At 42.1% G+C, this 17,004-nt stretch overlaps 1 protein-coding gene across 6 annotated transcripts in view; it reads left to right on the forward strand.

The window, feature by feature from the left end:
- Positions 1-17,004, forward strand: part of LAMA2 (laminin subunit alpha 2) — a 502,508-nt gene that overhangs the window by 332,063 nt on the left and 153,441 nt on the right. For all 6 annotated transcript variants that reach the window (XM_075924144.1, XM_075924139.1, XM_075924141.1 and 3 more), the window contains 3 exons: positions 1,163-1,343; positions 6,295-6,431; positions 16,238-16,474. In XM_075924144.1, the coding sequence (XP_075780259.1) occupies positions 1,163-1,343; positions 6,295-6,431; positions 16,238-16,474 (555 nt within the window). The remainder of the gene's footprint in view (positions 1-1,162; positions 1,344-6,294; positions 6,432-16,237; positions 16,475-17,004) is intronic.

The raw sequence follows: 17,004 nt of genomic DNA on the forward strand, positions 1-17,004 counted from the left end.
AATTTAATTACAATGAGTTTGGGTATTTCTTTCTCTCTGTTATGTTTTAGCATGCTGAAATACATACCAGGGTAGCATTTCGTTTATCGAGTGTAGAAATGAAAATATGGATAATTGCTTGTTATATGGATAATCATTTGTTTTTACATGATTCTTCTGGTAAGCCTCTGCCCAGCAATCTGATCTATCTCTGTGGCATATGGAATGTCAGGGTTCCTCCTCCATGGATCAGACTTCAGTACCCAGACCTTAGTTGCTTACATGGTGTTTCATTGAAATCAATGGGTAACACTCAAAACTAGAATAAAATGGTACAACTCACACTGAAGTAAATAAAGTTGTATTTGCTTGTATCACAGCTGAATTTGGCCCTTTACTGTAAAGGGTTTTTTTTTTCTTCTATTTTGTCTGCAAAATAGAGAGTTCAGTTGTTGTTTTTTTCTAATTTATCTTTTTGCATTATTCACAGAGTGCTGTAGTCATATGTACCATTTGACAAATGTGTGAGAGATGGTTCCTGGCCTAAGGAGGTGAAATCTATCCTCCCATTAAATCCTGTTTCCTTTCTGAGGGAGCACGGATGTGCCTTAAATCAGACAAATGTAACAAAGTCATAATGGTAATGTGAAAATTGTATAACAGACTCTGCTGAAGCATAATGTATTTACTCAGTAAGTTTATGACTATAACCTTCAATAGTATCACAGTCCAAATATTCAGTTCAGCAAGATGGAGCTGGCATTCCAGCCAGGTTAAGTGGCAAAATTCTACGTGTGACCTTTTAGAGCAGATTTCAAATTTTCCCTGCTGAAATAAATTGCTACACAGAGGTTGCCTTATGAGTATGTAATTGGGGGGGCTGTTTGCAATCTGATTGCCTTGCAATTCTGCATGTGAACAAAGATTCTAGAAACGGGCATCATAAGAAAATTCAGTAGGCTTACACAGCAACTCAAAGTACCCTAATTATATTAACATTGAATCAAATCTTTAAGTACTTACTCATATCAGAGCCGATACTTCATGTCCTCAGCTCGAATTATTATTACTGCCTTTGAGAAGGAGTAAAACTCTCTGTCTTCAGTACATTTACCATTTAACTTTTTGTGCTATAGCTAGACCTCGTCTATACTGAATGCTCTTCCTCTGTCTTGTGTGGCAGCCTGGAACATTTGGTCTACAGTCATCTGGAGGATGCATTCCCTGTAACTGCAATTCTTTTGGTTCCAAATCCTTCGACTGTGATGAGAATGGACAGTGCCACTGCCAGCCTGGTGTAGCAGGAAAGAAATGTGATCGCTGTGCGCATGGGTTTTACAACTTCGAGGAAGGAGGATGCACTCGTACGTAAATAATCAGGTTCATTTAATGGCTTATTGCAGATTTTTCCTTCTCAGTGTGCATTTTGTTCTTTCTTGGACTATCCTTCCAGTTACCATATTTTCTGAACCTGTCACATGAAGTCCCACCCCTGGAGGTAGTACTTACAGGGTTAAGATGGACACGTGACCGGAAGTAAAGGGTGTCATGTGCCCCCTTTAATAACTCCTCCCACTGTCCTCAGCCAATAGGGATGGGTTTGGCCTCCACAGGACTCTCCCATGCAACTATGCTGCAATTGCATTAATCCAACTTGCATTAACTTGGGGGAAGAGGCCAGGGGTACCTCTATTTCAGTGGTTCTCAAACATTTTGGCTTGTGAACTACCTGGTTCAATGTAAACCTTTCCGTGGACCATCAGTTGCTAACTCTAACTCCCCATTATTCACTGATCTGGCCACAGGGCGAGGGGATGGGACAGAGAGGAATGAGGTTCAAGGTAAGGGTGTTAAATTGTGGTTAAATTGTGGTTATCAGGCTAATCATGTAGTCGATACAAATTGTATCAACTACATGATTAGTCAATAAGTATTGCTGTGCAGAGCAACCGTAGGGTACCTTCAGGAGCTGGCTCGAGCTGGAACTCAGCAGTCCTGGCTCGTGCCAGCTCTGGGAGCCACCTGTGCTGTGGCTCTGCATTTTAAATGTAATAATAGCCGCCGGACTCTTACTACATTTAAAATGCAGAGGTACAGTGACCAGCGTGAGCAAAGGCTGCTCGGTCCCAGCTTGCACTGAGTCCAGCAGCCCCGTAACAACCCCACTGCAAGGGGGTGCCATCCCCCTTCATACCTAGACCCCCCCATCCAAGTCCCCCTCATTTGTTCCCCTCCCCCCGCCAAGACCCCGCACTCCCAGCTTGCTCTGACACCCTCCCTTGCTCCTGCACTCTCCCTTCTGTCCAGGCACCCTGCTCCAAGCCCTTAGTGGAGCTAGTCAAGAATTTTCCAACAAAATATTTTTTGCCAGGAAATCTTGTTAGGGCTGACAGCTCTATTCTTTTTATATTTGCATTTTAGGTTTGGCAATATAGTAATATAGCAATATACACATATATATCAACATACATTTTAATATTGTATTGAATTAAGTCCTTTTAGTTAAGTATATATCTCCTATACCTCCTTGTTTTAAAGTGTAGTGTGTAAAGAGACAGAGTTCTGGGTATTGTGACTATGTTAATGAGATTAGAAATATTGAAGGCCCGGGCCTTCAATGTGAATTGTTTGGATTTTGATTTCACTTAATATAAAACAGTATTGTTTACCTTTAAAGGATTCTGTGTGAGAGACTGTTTGCATGAATGAGATATGGTGTGAAGGTCATCGTTAGAGCCAGATGGCCAGAGAATGGGGAGAATGTGGGGTGAATACAAACTGTAAAAGACTGTGAAGAGCAGAAAAACCGTCAGTGCGTACCCACGGTCAAGAATGGATCAGATTGGCAGATTGATAAACCTTGAAGTGGAGTGGGCACCCCCAAAAGGACGATTGATTACAGGATGAGCCTTGAAGAGGTGTTTGGGAACGATTGACATCAACAAGATAACAGTCTGGTCACAAGCTGACAGAGCAGGATCCATGGATTTTAACAGAGAAGAAGGATTATAAATGGTAGGGTGCTTTGCTATGGAACTTTGGGTTTGTCTGCCACTGTCTGGAGAGGAGCATCGGATCGATTGACCGACAAGGTCCTGTTCCCCCCTGTGCTCGATCTAGCTGGATACTAGATTGACACAGACTCTGGACTGGTAACTATATCATCTGGCAGAACTGTGTATGCATGATGTTTTGTGTGTGTGTGTGTGTGTGTGTGTGTGTGTGTGTGTGTGTGTGTGTGTGTGTAATTGAAAAGCATATGCAACGATTGAATTCTCAATAAATGTGGCATACTGACTTTTCCCCCATAAAAGATATTGTGTGCTTCGTTTAAGCATAACAATCTCAGGAAGTTGAAACCATTTTTTTCTCACAGGCACATATCCATTTCAACAGAACTTCTGTTGGGAAGGATTCTATGGTCTATGTTTCTTTGGGGAAGGGTAGACATTGCTCAAAACCCACCCAGAATAGCCAGGAGACCACTGATTGGGGCACTCTTATGGGGTGTGGAATACCCAGGTTCTAGTTGCTGGTCCAGATCTGGCATGGCAAAGACTTGAACCTGGATCTTCTGCTTCCTAGGAAGTACCTAATGCACTGGACTATAGAATTAGCCTCTGTTTTTCTTCTGTCCTTTTGCAGCAGTTTTACTTTGTGTAAATAATTAACTTCTGATTGGGGTAGAGAGAGATCAAGAAAGGTATCCTTCAGAGTTATAGCCTAGTAGTTAGTAAAACGTGGGAGGGGCAAATTCAAGTCCCTGGTAGAAATCAAGCACTCTCTAGAGTCAGTATCACTGTCTCTAGATCAGTTTCAAAAGCTTTAACTTTATTCTACATTGGAACAGGACCAAACACAGAGACTTCAGTGCTTTTCATAAAATGGAATTCTTGTTTTCTGGCCATCCCTAATGGGCTAACATTCACAGAATTAAAGGTATCTTTTTAAAAAATGTCCAGTCTTTAATCATACGACAAGTAATCAGAATTCTTAAATACATTTTTTCCCTACTCACTACAAAATGTTTTTATGTAGTTGGCTAAGGAACATGAAAGAACAATAAATGAGATTTTGCATTAAAATATTAAATTCTGTGTCTTCAAACATAAAAAGACAATGTTTTAAATTAGATTAAGAGTAATCTAGGTGAAATGGTGGGGATTTTGTTGGGTTTTTTTGGCAGGGTGGGGTGCGGGGAGTTGTTTTAGGGATGGTAGAGGAGAAGCTTAACAGAAAAATATTTTCTTTGGACCAGATGAGAAAGTAATTGGGGAAAAACCCAGTTACTTAAAATGTTAGAAAGACTGAGATTTTTACAAGTTCTAAAATGAAGAAAATAGACAAGGAGGAATTATGTTAAAAATGCAGTTTTCCTCCTATTTATTTTTAGTAAGCTTTTTATATATTCTTTCAAAAGACAAAAAGTACAGGAATTGAATAATGAATCACATAGAAAAGAAAGAATGTTTTAAAGTATATCAAATCATGCTAGAAAAAAAGTCCATGAAAATGAGCACCAGAGAGACAGCTAAGCGTAGAATAAAATATTGGGCCTCTTTTATCTAGCATTTATCCTAAAGGAATGTAATTTACAGATTTTTGGCATAATAAAAATACATAAAACCTACAAAGGCATATTATAGAAAAACAAAGTATCACAATATATTATTGACATCTATAGAGAAAAGATTTATGAGATTTCTACATGTGAATCCAGTTTTTCATCTACGACAAATAAGTTCTTTTTTATTATTAATTTATTTTATTAAGCTGACACCCTACAATTACTGTATATTCTTATATCAATTAATTTTAATTAAACAACATGTATTAGGAATAATATTAAAGTCTGAAAATCCAGGGAAGAGAATTCAAGTCCCTCAGAGAATTTTGCATGGCTGAACCACTGCCCCAACATGCACTTAGTGCAGCTGTGGAGGCCGAGGTGTCCGTCTGCATGGAGGTCCTTGCAGGTTCAAGGCAAACATTTAATTATTTTCTGCAGCAGTTGATTTGTTTTAGAGAGATTACTTTTACCAAACTACAGACAACTGTTTCATCTCCATGCTATGCTCATTATTGAGTTCTAGTTGGCATAGAAATATTTTAACATTTAGAAAGTTTTTTATGGGTATATTTTATCTGTTCAGTGTGTTCAACTGTGGTTGTGCCACAATCCCTATGCAAGGGGCAGTACATTATTGTGCTGTCCCATAGAAATAGATCAGGGAACAGATAGTCACTCATAGTTAGAATGCACTTCTTATGCTTCAGTGGGGAGTGCGGGAGTGAGGATGGAGTAACTGTGCCAACCATGTACCTCCCTTATCTATATTTTTAACAGTGAGAGCAAGTAACCATTAGGAAAACTTACCAGAGATGGCAGTGTATGCTCTATCACTGGCAATTTTTTAGTCAAGACTGAAAGTTAATCTAAAAAATATGCCGTAGTTTAAACGGGAATTAATTTGGGGAAGTTCTGTGGCTTGTATCCTACAAGTGTCTTGTATCTGACCAGTGTTTTATAATCTATGGACCTTGAGCAAATTACTTCTCACCACCTGTGGAAGCAGCTCCCCACCCAAATGCTGCCCACAGCATAGACTAAAAAAATGTCCTATGCCAGCCTTTGTGGAAGTGTTAAATTGGTCATAATCTGGCCCATTATATTTTAAGGTGTCTTGGTACCGACCAATAAAGCTAAAAAAGCTGAAACTTTAACTGCTAGCTCTTCAACACACAGTGAGCTGGGACTACCCAGAATCTAAACATTTGTACATTTGATAATTTTTTCCATAAATTCAGGTTTACTATGAGCAGCCACATTTTCTCTGATAAGTGCTCCAGTTAGAGCTTTAGTGCTACCATTCTCTTCATAAAAATTCTGAATCTTATCATCCAGCTCATTGATTTATTTCTTCTATTGCTGTATTACGTTGTTCTAAACTCACACTTTTATTTGAAACCAGAGTCTAATTTTGTTTGAAGAGTTTATTACTGACCATTAAAAGCAGAATATGGTGAAGAACAGGAGCTAGATTTCTGTTTTACCTATTTAACAGCTTCTGAAGCAGATGCAGCTAAAGGGGATCTCATTGACACATGTAGAGATCCTGCTGCCCACACTATTAGCTTTACTTGGAGTTGCAATAGGTTTGGTGGTAAGACTTCTTGCCTTTTTTTCTTTCTGCCTCCTCTTTGGAAGCAAAAGAGTGAAAAGAAGGGGAGCCAGGAAGATTAGCATGTCAGGAATGGAGGGTAACATTCTCTCTGTTTTATTTATTTCTCTCTTTCTCTCTCTCCCCCTTGAAGCTTGTGAGTGTTCCCATCTTGGTAATAATTGTGATCCAGACACCGGCCGCTGCGTATGCCCTCCCAATACCATAGGAGAGAAATGTGATAAATGTGCACCAAATTACTGGGGTCATGACCTTGTCAGAGGATGCAAGGTGAGTGGATATCTATTTTGTCTGTGTGTGTGTGCCATGTTTTCTATCAGGTAAAGTAGATTACTTTGAAGCTACAATGCTATTTTAGGCTTGCAAAGAACCACAGGATTGTGTTTGCACGAGTGACAAGGAGTCCTGTGGCACCTTATAGACTAACAGATGTATTGGAGCATAAGCTTTCGTAGGCAAAGACCCACTTCCTCAGATGCATGTAGTGGAAATTTCCAGAGGCAGGTATATGTATGCAGGCCAGAATCAGGCTAGAGATAACGAGGTTAATTCAGTCAAGGAGTTTATGTTTATGAGTTTTGGTATCAGTCAGGGCAGCGATATAGGTATTGATGACCTTTACTGGAATACTGCAGATTCTCTGTCTCGAAGGCTTGCAATCTGTTATGCTCTTCATTGGCGTCCATGTTTGTACCACGCATGTGATCTGTGCTGAAGCTATTAGGTGTTGCTTGTTTATGATTTCTGTATTATAGGTATATTAGCACGCCTGGGAAGATTACTGTCAGAGTTCAAGGCAACTGCATCTTTATTTCTCACTGTGGTTGATCAAGGGCACCCACTATTAGTTTTCTGCCATCCCAACTCTTGGGCAGAGACCCAACTTTTTCTCCCTAGTGATGGGTACTCTGCATAGCTCCCTGGCTACAATGTGAATTCATCAGAAAGGAAGACAGATTCATGAGGCCGCTTTGCCTTCCTTCCTCAGTAACTATAAATAGCATGGCTTCCCACAGTTAAGTTACCACGCAGCTCTTTCTGTGCAAGCACAGTTCTTCTTACATTGAAAGCATTAAAATAAATAATAGAACCTGCACGAGCTAATAAGCTGACCAGAAATTGCACCCTGACTCTAGAAAGGGTTCTGGCAGGTGAGCAGTCTTTCAAACCCCATCTAGGAGTTTGCCAGTAATTACAGGCTCATAACTACATTGGCTCACAATGCCCATGAATCTTAAAGTCTCTCTTTATACAGTCTGAGTCTTTGACTTGGTAATTGGTGATTCATGGACAATAGGTTTTTCCTCGGGGTGTAGCTTCAAAAGGCTGGAAGGTTTGCATAACTGGAGGAGTCAAATTTACATACACCTCCCCTAGAGATTTCCTGGAGAATCCACTTAACTTTAAAAGTCCTCATTGTTTCAAATAGTCTTGTGAAGCTTTTAACACTACCCAAGATTTACATTAGTTGATTCTCCTCCCACAATAATGCATAAACATTTGCATTTTTAATACAACTAACTCCTAAAATACTTAAATTGAATTCAATACGGTTTGTCTGGGATATTGCAGGAATTGCCATATCTGTCACAATCACAACTTGTTTATATTAAGTACTGACAAAGATTAACAAATAATATACTGTGTCTTTGCAAAGCAAATTCACGTAAGTTGTGCATCTGACATCAGTGAGAATTTTATCTTAGCCTTCGGTACAAGGAGATTTTCAACTTGTATTTAGCAATCCGTGGAAGAGAGAAGGGGAAGGGTAGGAAAGAGCAATGATGACAATTTAAAAGTGCTTTTTTAAACTGGGCTGTACACTCCTACTTTAAGAGATGTATAAACCAGTTATGTTCATAGGTATAGCGGACTCCTCCTCTAGACAGGAGAGGAGGAGGTGCATGACACTGCCCCCTCCACCCTATATCCCACCCCCACTCCACTCCTTTCCTCAATGTCAGCCGACGGTCAGGGCAGTGAGTCCCTTATGACCGGCTGAAGTTCTTTTAAATTGTGCTTGGTTCTGTTACAGCAACTGAAGGAGTCAGGTTAAAGCTTAAACAGTTACTATTTATTGTTACAGGGTAAACTTAGTTGTTAAATGCTACTACTGTGTTACAGATAACACAGACACTACAAAGGACAGGACAGAAATTACACCAATAAGTCACTTACAGGTACCATGAAACCCTTTGGTTCTCTGAGCTCTTATTAAATGCATGCAAAATAGACACATAGCAGGTATATATTCTCACCCCTGCGTTCCAGACTTGGCGTGGCCAGTGTCTTTCTCTCAATCCCTTGGGAAGAAGTAGGGCGAGGTTGGGCGTCCCACAGACCTCGGGAGACAATCAATACCTGCCAGCAGGTATAGATGATTGGAGCTCAAATGGGGTGGGCTGCTGAACCTCTTTTATACCCCTTGGGTCATGTAGGCTTCTTCCTGGTTTCAAATGGCCAATTAGGAAAAATGGCTTTGAACACCAAGTTTCCCACGAAGGGTGCAAAGCATAATTTACACCTGGGAAAAATGCAGACAATGGGCACCTCTGGTATGTGATGGGTGAAGATTCCTCTCCTGGGACAGTGCAGGCGTGTCAATTACTGGTACTAGCCATCAGGGCGACGGGAGGTCCCGGGTCGTCAGCTAGCCCATTTACTGTCTGGTTTCTGTTTATGGTAGAGTCAGGGACAGGCAGCACACCTGTGTTCCCAGGGCATCAAAGGCTGACTGCCTTTCTCTTGCTCTCTGGGGGGGGGGGGGAAACAAGATGGGGTTTGTGTCTGGCTACATTCCACCCCCTTGACACGCCTCACTATGTCCCAGAACGCAAGATGGCGGTGATGCCAGCACCCTTTGCCCTCCTTGGAGGAAGCTAAAATCGCCCTATCAGCAGGGTCTGATCAGATAATTTGGATCAAGGGATTGATTAGGATCGCTTCCCAACGCCATATACCAGATTTGTGCAGAGGAGGTGGCAGTGTACACAAAATGCCTAACAATACATAGAAGCATGCAGCAAGCAATTACAACAAGTAAAATGGTTAATATAGTATTTACAATAGAGTGAAGGGAGTTAACGAAAGTCCTAGGTGTTGGGCTAGACAATCTAGCCATGAGGCTTTACATTTTTAGTTATAGCATGTCTTATCCCATACCGTTTGTTGCCACTTCCCTTGCCTTCCGCCCTTGACCTCCCCCCAGAGTTATTTAGAGGATTGCGGTAGTCGCTGTCATCGAACCATACCGGTCCCCGTCGGAAGATGTCACTTTGTTTTACCAGTCATTTGGGCTGAGAGGGACAAACTCGATTCCCAGTCCAGTAGAGGAGTCAAGTAAGGTGTTCTGGTACAGCAGTAGCAGTTGGGATGAGGAAGAAGACCATGGCGAGTTGGAGTACCATGTCTCATTTTAATAGTCTGTAACTAACAACAGTGGTTGCAAGCACTACAACAGCAAGCGGTATATATATACAAAAAGTTCATGGTGGTTTTCCCGGATCCACACCAGCATTGGGAGGGATCCATCTCACTGGAGCACTGTTTAGGGCTATTGCCTCAGTTTCCTGTAATAAAACATAAGGTTTGCCGGTCTTGGATACAATCCAAGCCTCAGTGATGGTTATTGGTGTTAGCCCAGCACCTGCAGTGGTTCAGACTCCTTTTCCCTTATAGGAGTGCAGTACATGGGTTTGTGTTCCCAAACTGGGGTGTTGGGACAAGGGCTATTAAGTGGTTTATTCCCATGATCGTAGACAACCCTGTTGTCCATCGGGTTGGGTAAGCAAAACCAATTTTTGAAACAATTTTTACTCCAGTTAAAACATACTTCCACCCTTGCTTACTGGTGGGTAGTGTACCAATATAATTTACTTGCCATGTTGCCCATAGTATTTTTCCATCTCTTAGCCTGGCAAATCATTGCCTTTCTGTTATATGTTTTCTGAGTTCAGCACATAGGGTGCAAGCTTGTACCAGATTTCTGGCTTGTTTGTGGGTGATAGGCCACCCCCTGGCATGTGCCTGCCGCACCAGCTTATCGCTCTCTGTGTGTCCCAAGGTTTCATGTAGCCAAATGTACAGGCGTTCCCAATCCACCTGGGCAGCAAAAATTTGTACTGCTGCATCTGCTAGGTTATTTAGCTATGCAGTCAGGGTGTTATTCTTTTGGTGAGCTGCCACATGACCTATGCTTAAGGCATTTTGGGTTGCATACTGGTATATCCATTTCCAATATTCCAATCTCCAAACAGGCTTTCCTATTTCCCAGTTATTATTCTTCCAATTAGTTATCCACTGGGTGGCTCCAGCCCATACAGCATAGGAGTTAGTGTAGATGGTACTGGCCCCTGCCTCACAAGCTAATTGATTGCTGCCAGCTCTGCAAGCTGAGCTGTTCCTTCTATGTTTGTGGACAGGGGTGCAGTGGATGTGTCTGCTGAAACAGCAACAGCCTTCCCTGTCCACTTTCCTTTGAAATAACCAGGCAGCCTGTATTTACATATAATGTTGAATTTAAAAGCAAGCCAAAAGTGTTATCAACTCAGCCTTGAAAGAGACAGTTAAGTTTCAAAGCTTGAATTTCTAAACTAATAATTTGGTTTCTAGAAAGTTAAATGTCCTTAAGAGTTGAATGCCCAACAGAAGCACTAACCAATTTGTACCTTGTTTGTTTGCAATTTTAAGCAAGAGGACATTATCCAAAACAAAATAAAACTAGTTAATTTGAAATCCACAAAATAGAGTTACAATATATAGAGCTCATTCCTTTATGCAGTTAACCAATTAAGTTTTAGTAGAATCCTTAATTTTCCTTTGCAGATTTAACAAAGGTGTCCATAGACAAAATGTTTACATTTGATTGTTTCTTTGCATAGATGGTTTGCACATTGTTAAGAGGCTGCAAAGAAACAAGGTGTCATTTTAAAACAAGATTTCCCTTCACATATTACAACCACCACTTAGTTCCTTCCACACTCCCATGGAGTCCACCTTTATCTTCACATTCCCTCAAATCACTTGCTTTGTTCTTTCAAAAATGTTTTTCATTTCTAGTAACTTTCCAATGTCTGCCTTATTCCTTCAACTATGCCTATAGGGCTCCAAACTTTTTGCCTTCCCCTTCTTATGGTCCATCCTAATTCCTGCTAAATGACTTTTTACAATGACACATGTTTGTCTACTATTAATTTGGTAAGGAGGGTGAGCTTGTTCACTAAGCCTCATACCTCCTTGTCCTTTTCTTAAGCATATTCCTGAGGGAAGAAAAAAAATAAATACATATGAGAGTTGCTTAACTCTCAGCACCCATCCTTAAGGGAATCTAGCTCTGTCTGGGTACATGCATTTCTACCTCTCCACTTCTGCAGCAGAGGCTTTTACATTTTTGCAGTTTTTACTCATTCTATAGTGTACATGGCATGTTACAGGAAAGTGTGCAATCTTTGTTTACAACACTACTTAGCCACATTAAACTTTGCATAGAGTGTAACTCTTTCTTTATGCTTACAGTTTTTTTGTACCTTCATTTAACAACTTGGACTAAAATGGTCTTACTGAAAATAAACCAAACTAATTTGTTTTAAACCTACAAACAAACAAGATTACTGGACCTTAAAACTTCATTTATTTACAATATATATATATATATATATATATATATATATATATATCTACACAGAGATACACATACATTCTCTCTGAACCTTTCTTACACTATTTCTACATAGCTGTACAACAATTACATTCCCTTTTTATTCAATGGGGTAGTTCAGTTCCAATAGAACCCCCTCCCTTTAGAGTTCTTTTAGCAGTATCTATAATCAAATGTTCAGATTTGAGTCAAATTTGCCTGGATTATTTACAGACATTCCTTTGGAAAAAGGCCCATTTTTCCTTCAGAATGACTGTAAAGAAACCACAGTTTTCTATCTACACCATTTTAGCATTTGCACAACTGCTCAATTCTCTCCATTCTCTGCAGAGTTTAAATTCTCTGTGTTTCTCTTTTTTTAACACACTTTCTTATCTCTAAAATAAAAAAACCTGGCCTTGTTTTAGATATTACTCTTGTAAGTATGTTTAAGGGTTTAGATTTCTAGTACTTACTGCCTTTTTCTCAGTTCTACCACAAGGCTTTCAATCTTATCTGTTACCTGCCTGCTTGTCTGGGCCTGATCCTGTTTTTCATTTCTGCCTTCTTGTCTGGGCCTGATCCTGTTTTCCTTGCTAAATGGAAAGTGGCTCCTTTCCACAGACTCAGGCTTTGTCCCATTTTTTAGCTTGCAGGCAGTTCTATACTTACAGAACTGCACCCACAAATCTTCAGGATTTCCCCAATCCTTTCCTAACATTTCTCTATCCCATTTTGGGTTGCCCCAACCTTCCTGGGCAAACCCTTTCTCTATACCACTAAAATCCATGTCTATCATGACAGGCTTCATGTGGCTGTATGTGAACCAGTAGCACAATCCTGCCAACTACGCCAATTCTGTCAGCCGACGGTCAGGGCAGTGAGTCCCTTGTGACCGGCTGAAGTTCTTTTAAATTGTGCTTGGTTCTGTTACAGCAACTGAAGGAGTCAGGTTAAAGCTTAAACAGTTACTATTTATTGTTACAGGGTAAACTTAGTTGTTAAATGCTACTACTGTGTTACAGATAACACAGACACTACAAAGGACAGGACAGAAATTACACTAATAAGTCACTTACAGGTACCATGAAACCCTTTGGTTCTCTGAGCTCTTATTAAATGCATGCAAAATAGACACATAGCAGGTATATATTCTCACCCCTGCGTTCCAGACTTGGCATGGCCAGCGTCTTTCTCTCAATCCCTTGGGAAGAAGTAGGGCGAGGTTGGGCGTCCCACAGACCTCGGGAGACAATCAATACCTGCCAGCAGGTATAGATGATTGGAGCTCAAATGGGGTGGGCTGCTGAACCTCTTTTATACCCCTTGGGTCATGTAGGCTTCTTCCTGGTTTCAAGTGGCCAATTAGGAAAAATGGCTTTGAACACCAAGTTTCCCACGAAGGGTGCAAAGCATAATTTACACCTGGGAAAAATGCAGACAATGGGCACCTCTGGTATGTGATGGGCGAAGATTCCTCTCCTGGGACAGTGCAGGCGTGTCAATTACTGGTACTAGCCATCAGGGCGACGGGAGGTCCCGGGTCGTCAGCTAGCCCATTTACTGTCTGGTTTCTGTTTATGGTAGAGTCAGGGACAGGCAGCACACCTGTGTTCCCAGGGCATCAAAGGCTGACTGCCTTTCTCTTTCTCTCGGGGGGGGGGGGGGAGGGGGACAAGATGGGGTTTGTGGAAAAACAAGATGGGGTTTGTGTCTGGCTACACTCAAACCCTACCTTTTCCTGCACCTGCTGTTTTGTGGTGGGTGAAAGGCACTGGGAGATCAATGAGGCCACCACTATTCAGATGGCGCCATTGTGGAGTGAAGCAAAGGTGGGCGTTTGGCTGCCAGTGGGAGCCTGCTAATTTTTCTTTTGGGTGCTCCAGCTGTAGAGCACCCACAGAGTCTGTGCCTAAGCTGATGAGTATCTAAATCCCATTATTTGTCACAAGAGTTAAGGAAGGGAAGGAGAAGAGAAGAAAGGAAAAGTAATGAAAAGATGAGAGGATGGAGAGGAGGTGGATTTGAAAGATATGGTAATGACATGCACTGACAGAAGGTGAGTATCAGTCAGCCAAGGCTGAAAACTAGTGACAATGAATATTATGCCAAGTTCAAATATCTGCTCCTCTCTGCCAGTCACCTTGACAAAATGGGGTTTAATACTGCTGCAATTATGCAAGAAGGGTGTGCATTGCCTGAACATAGTCATTTACCATTAATGACCTTCCTTAAAAGACTGTTTCTCGTGTAGCTCAAGCTGCTGACTAATTACGTAGCCTCTTTTATGATTGTGTGTAAAGCTCTTCTTGTAATGCTTGGCTTCTGAAACCAGCCTAATAGAGGTGAAGACCCTTGTCTGAGCTGTGGAATCCATTCTCTTTTTGTCTTTTCTATGAGGGTGTCAGTATGGCAGCTTCTATGGCACTGCCTAAATTAATAATGATATATCAGTCACATCTTTCCTTCTAGCCTGTTGCAGCTAATTTCTCCAAGGTGAGGTGTGAATGTCCACTCCACCAGAGTACTGGATGGAACAGGTTTCAGAGCCTGTCATAAACTCGCAGGCTGAGGTTGCTGCATAAAACCAATTCCTTGCAAAAAACCATTGTATTTTATTGTTATTTCGGTTTTTATATGGTACCCTGAGCTATGTTGTGTGTGGTGAACAATTTGTTCTCTAGGATTTATCTTCCAGCGTAACTTACACTATAAGCATACGGCTTTGGAGGTTTTAATTCTTAGACTATACAGCAGCCTGTCAAACATTTGCTAACCATTAGAGTTTCTGTTGCAGTCAGTAAAGATTGAGTGCATGACTGTCATATAAATGACCTGTGCTGTGAGCAAGTCTTTTGAATTCAGATGGGATCCTGCAGGTAGTCATGTTAACAAGATTTTGAGTGGAAACTAAACCTACAAATTTTGTCCCTCTCTCTGCCAGATTTACTTCTTAATTTTAGTGAGCATGTGTCCATGCCAATTACTGTGGCAACTTGTACTATTGGCACTGGAACAATGTTGCTATTGCAAGCAAAGTTTCTTGATGTGAGGCTCCCATTATACCGCTGATTAAATTGAATGTCCTCTGCTAGCATTACAGAATAGTCACAATAATACTACTGAGGGATTCTTCTCTTTGGAGGCCTTCAGCTTCTCTTATTGCCTGCTTCTCTGTAGGATCCTGAGCAAAATCTGTTCCATCTGAACAAAGAAATGTGTTGTCCGTGCATTGGAACGTAATTGCTAATCATCACTTTAGTTCAGGTGGGACTTGGTGGCATTGGGAATGAGACCTGTGGCAGCTGCAGTTCTGGCAGTATTGGCTGAGCCTGCCCTTTACAGGCTATCGAGATTTGTTTGTGGGTTTAACAAAACATATTGTATTTCTTGCTCTGCTACCTCAGACTCAGAGACTGTACAACCAGCCACTAAACTGGTTCACTTACAATGTATAAACCTTAACTGATAAATAAAATATGACGAAAACAAAAACAATATTGTAAATACGTGTACCGTATATTCCGGCGTACAAGACGACCTCTGAAGTTAAAAAACATCCCCCCAAAATCGGGGGTCGTCTTGTACGCCGGATGCCCCCCCGCCGGAGCCCCTCCGCGGCTTTGAAAGCCTCGGGGGAAACCGGCGGGGGGGCATCCCAGGCGCGCCTGGGATGCCCCCCCGCCAGCTTCCCCCGAGGCTTTCAAAGCCGCGGAGGGGCTCCGGCGGGGGGGGAGCCTATGCGCGCCTGGGATGCCCCCCCGCCGGCTTCCCCCGAGGCTTTCAAAGCCGCGGAGGGGCTCCGGCGGGGGAGCAGCCCAGGCGCGCCTGGGATGCCCCCCCGCCAGCTTCCCCCGAGGCTGTCAAAGCCGCGGAGGGGCTCCGGCGGGGGGGGAGCCTATGAGCGCCTGGGATGCCCCCCCGCCGGCTTCCCCCGAGGCTTTCAAAGCCGCGGAGGGGCTCCGGCGGGGGGGGAGCCTATGCGCGCCTGGGATGCCCCCCCGCCGGCTTCCCCCGAGGCTTTCAAAGCCGCGGAGGGGCTCCGGTGGGGAGGGGGGGGGAGCCCAGGCGCTCCTGGCGGCTTTGCTCCCGGTGCCTCTGGTCTGCTGGGGACCATCTCCAGCAGACCAGGGACACCTGGAGCAAAGGAGGCGGAGGGGCGCTGGGGTATAAGATGAAACCCTATCTTTTAATTAAAAAGATAGGGGGTCGTCTTATACGCCCAGTCGCCCTATACGCCGGAAAATACGGTAGTTTTGTTCCAAGCCCTTCCCTTATCCAAACTAGATTCCGTTTGATACAGATACATTGCTGTTAACACTGAAAATACAGTACTCTATAGGAACTCCTAAATAATCTACGTTCATCTATGGCTGCAAATGACAAGACTTCCCCTAATAAATATGATTAAAATCTATTGTTATTTCTCTCTTCTTTCTAGGCCTGTGACTGCAGTCCACTTGGATCCCTCAGTTTCCAGTGTAACTTAGATACAGGCTGCTGCTCCTGCCAACCTGAATTCTCTGGGGACAAATGCACGCAGTGCAGACCAGGCCATTGGAAATACCCAAAGTGCATTCCCTGTGACTGCTTTCTGGCAGGGACGGATCCTCAGACGTGTGATGCAGAGACAGAAAAATGTTCATGTGCTGATCGTACAGGTCAATGTAGCTGCAAGGTAAGGCAATGAGGTATGAAAGCTGACTTAATGGTGTTATAGGAACCTGCTTCAAATTTAATGGGAGTTTGTACTTGCCTATCACAACAAGTTTTCAGTGGAATATCTTGGGGTCTACAGTAAACACAAACTCTGTTAGTTGCTTATAATCATAGCTTTTTTATCCTAGCTGAGAAGTCTTGCAACTAGAGGATGAAACAGACACTTACCTAAGTGTTCTACTATAGCATTCTTTCATCCATTAAAGTTTAACAAAGGAAGTTCCCAAATGTGACCTCAACTTAGACATTTTTTTTTCAAATTGTTTTTCTTTTTCTCCTTACAGAACTGTTACCATGTTAAACATATTCAGTGAACATCACCAACCCTTTGGCAAATTAAAGTAATTTTTTGGGCAATAGCAACATTTGGGCCAAATGTCTAATCCTTAATAAGTCCTTACTGGGACATTTACTTCAATGGGAATTTTGCTGAGTAAGGGCCATAGCACTTGTCTCATTAATAACTATGTGTGTAATCAGAGTGACTCT

This window comes from Pelodiscus sinensis, chromosome 3, assembly GCF_049634645.1.
Source record: "Pelodiscus sinensis isolate JC-2024 chromosome 3, ASM4963464v1, whole genome shotgun sequence".
In the NCBI taxonomy this organism is placed as follows: domain Eukaryota; kingdom Metazoa; phylum Chordata; order Testudines; family Trionychidae; genus Pelodiscus; species Pelodiscus sinensis.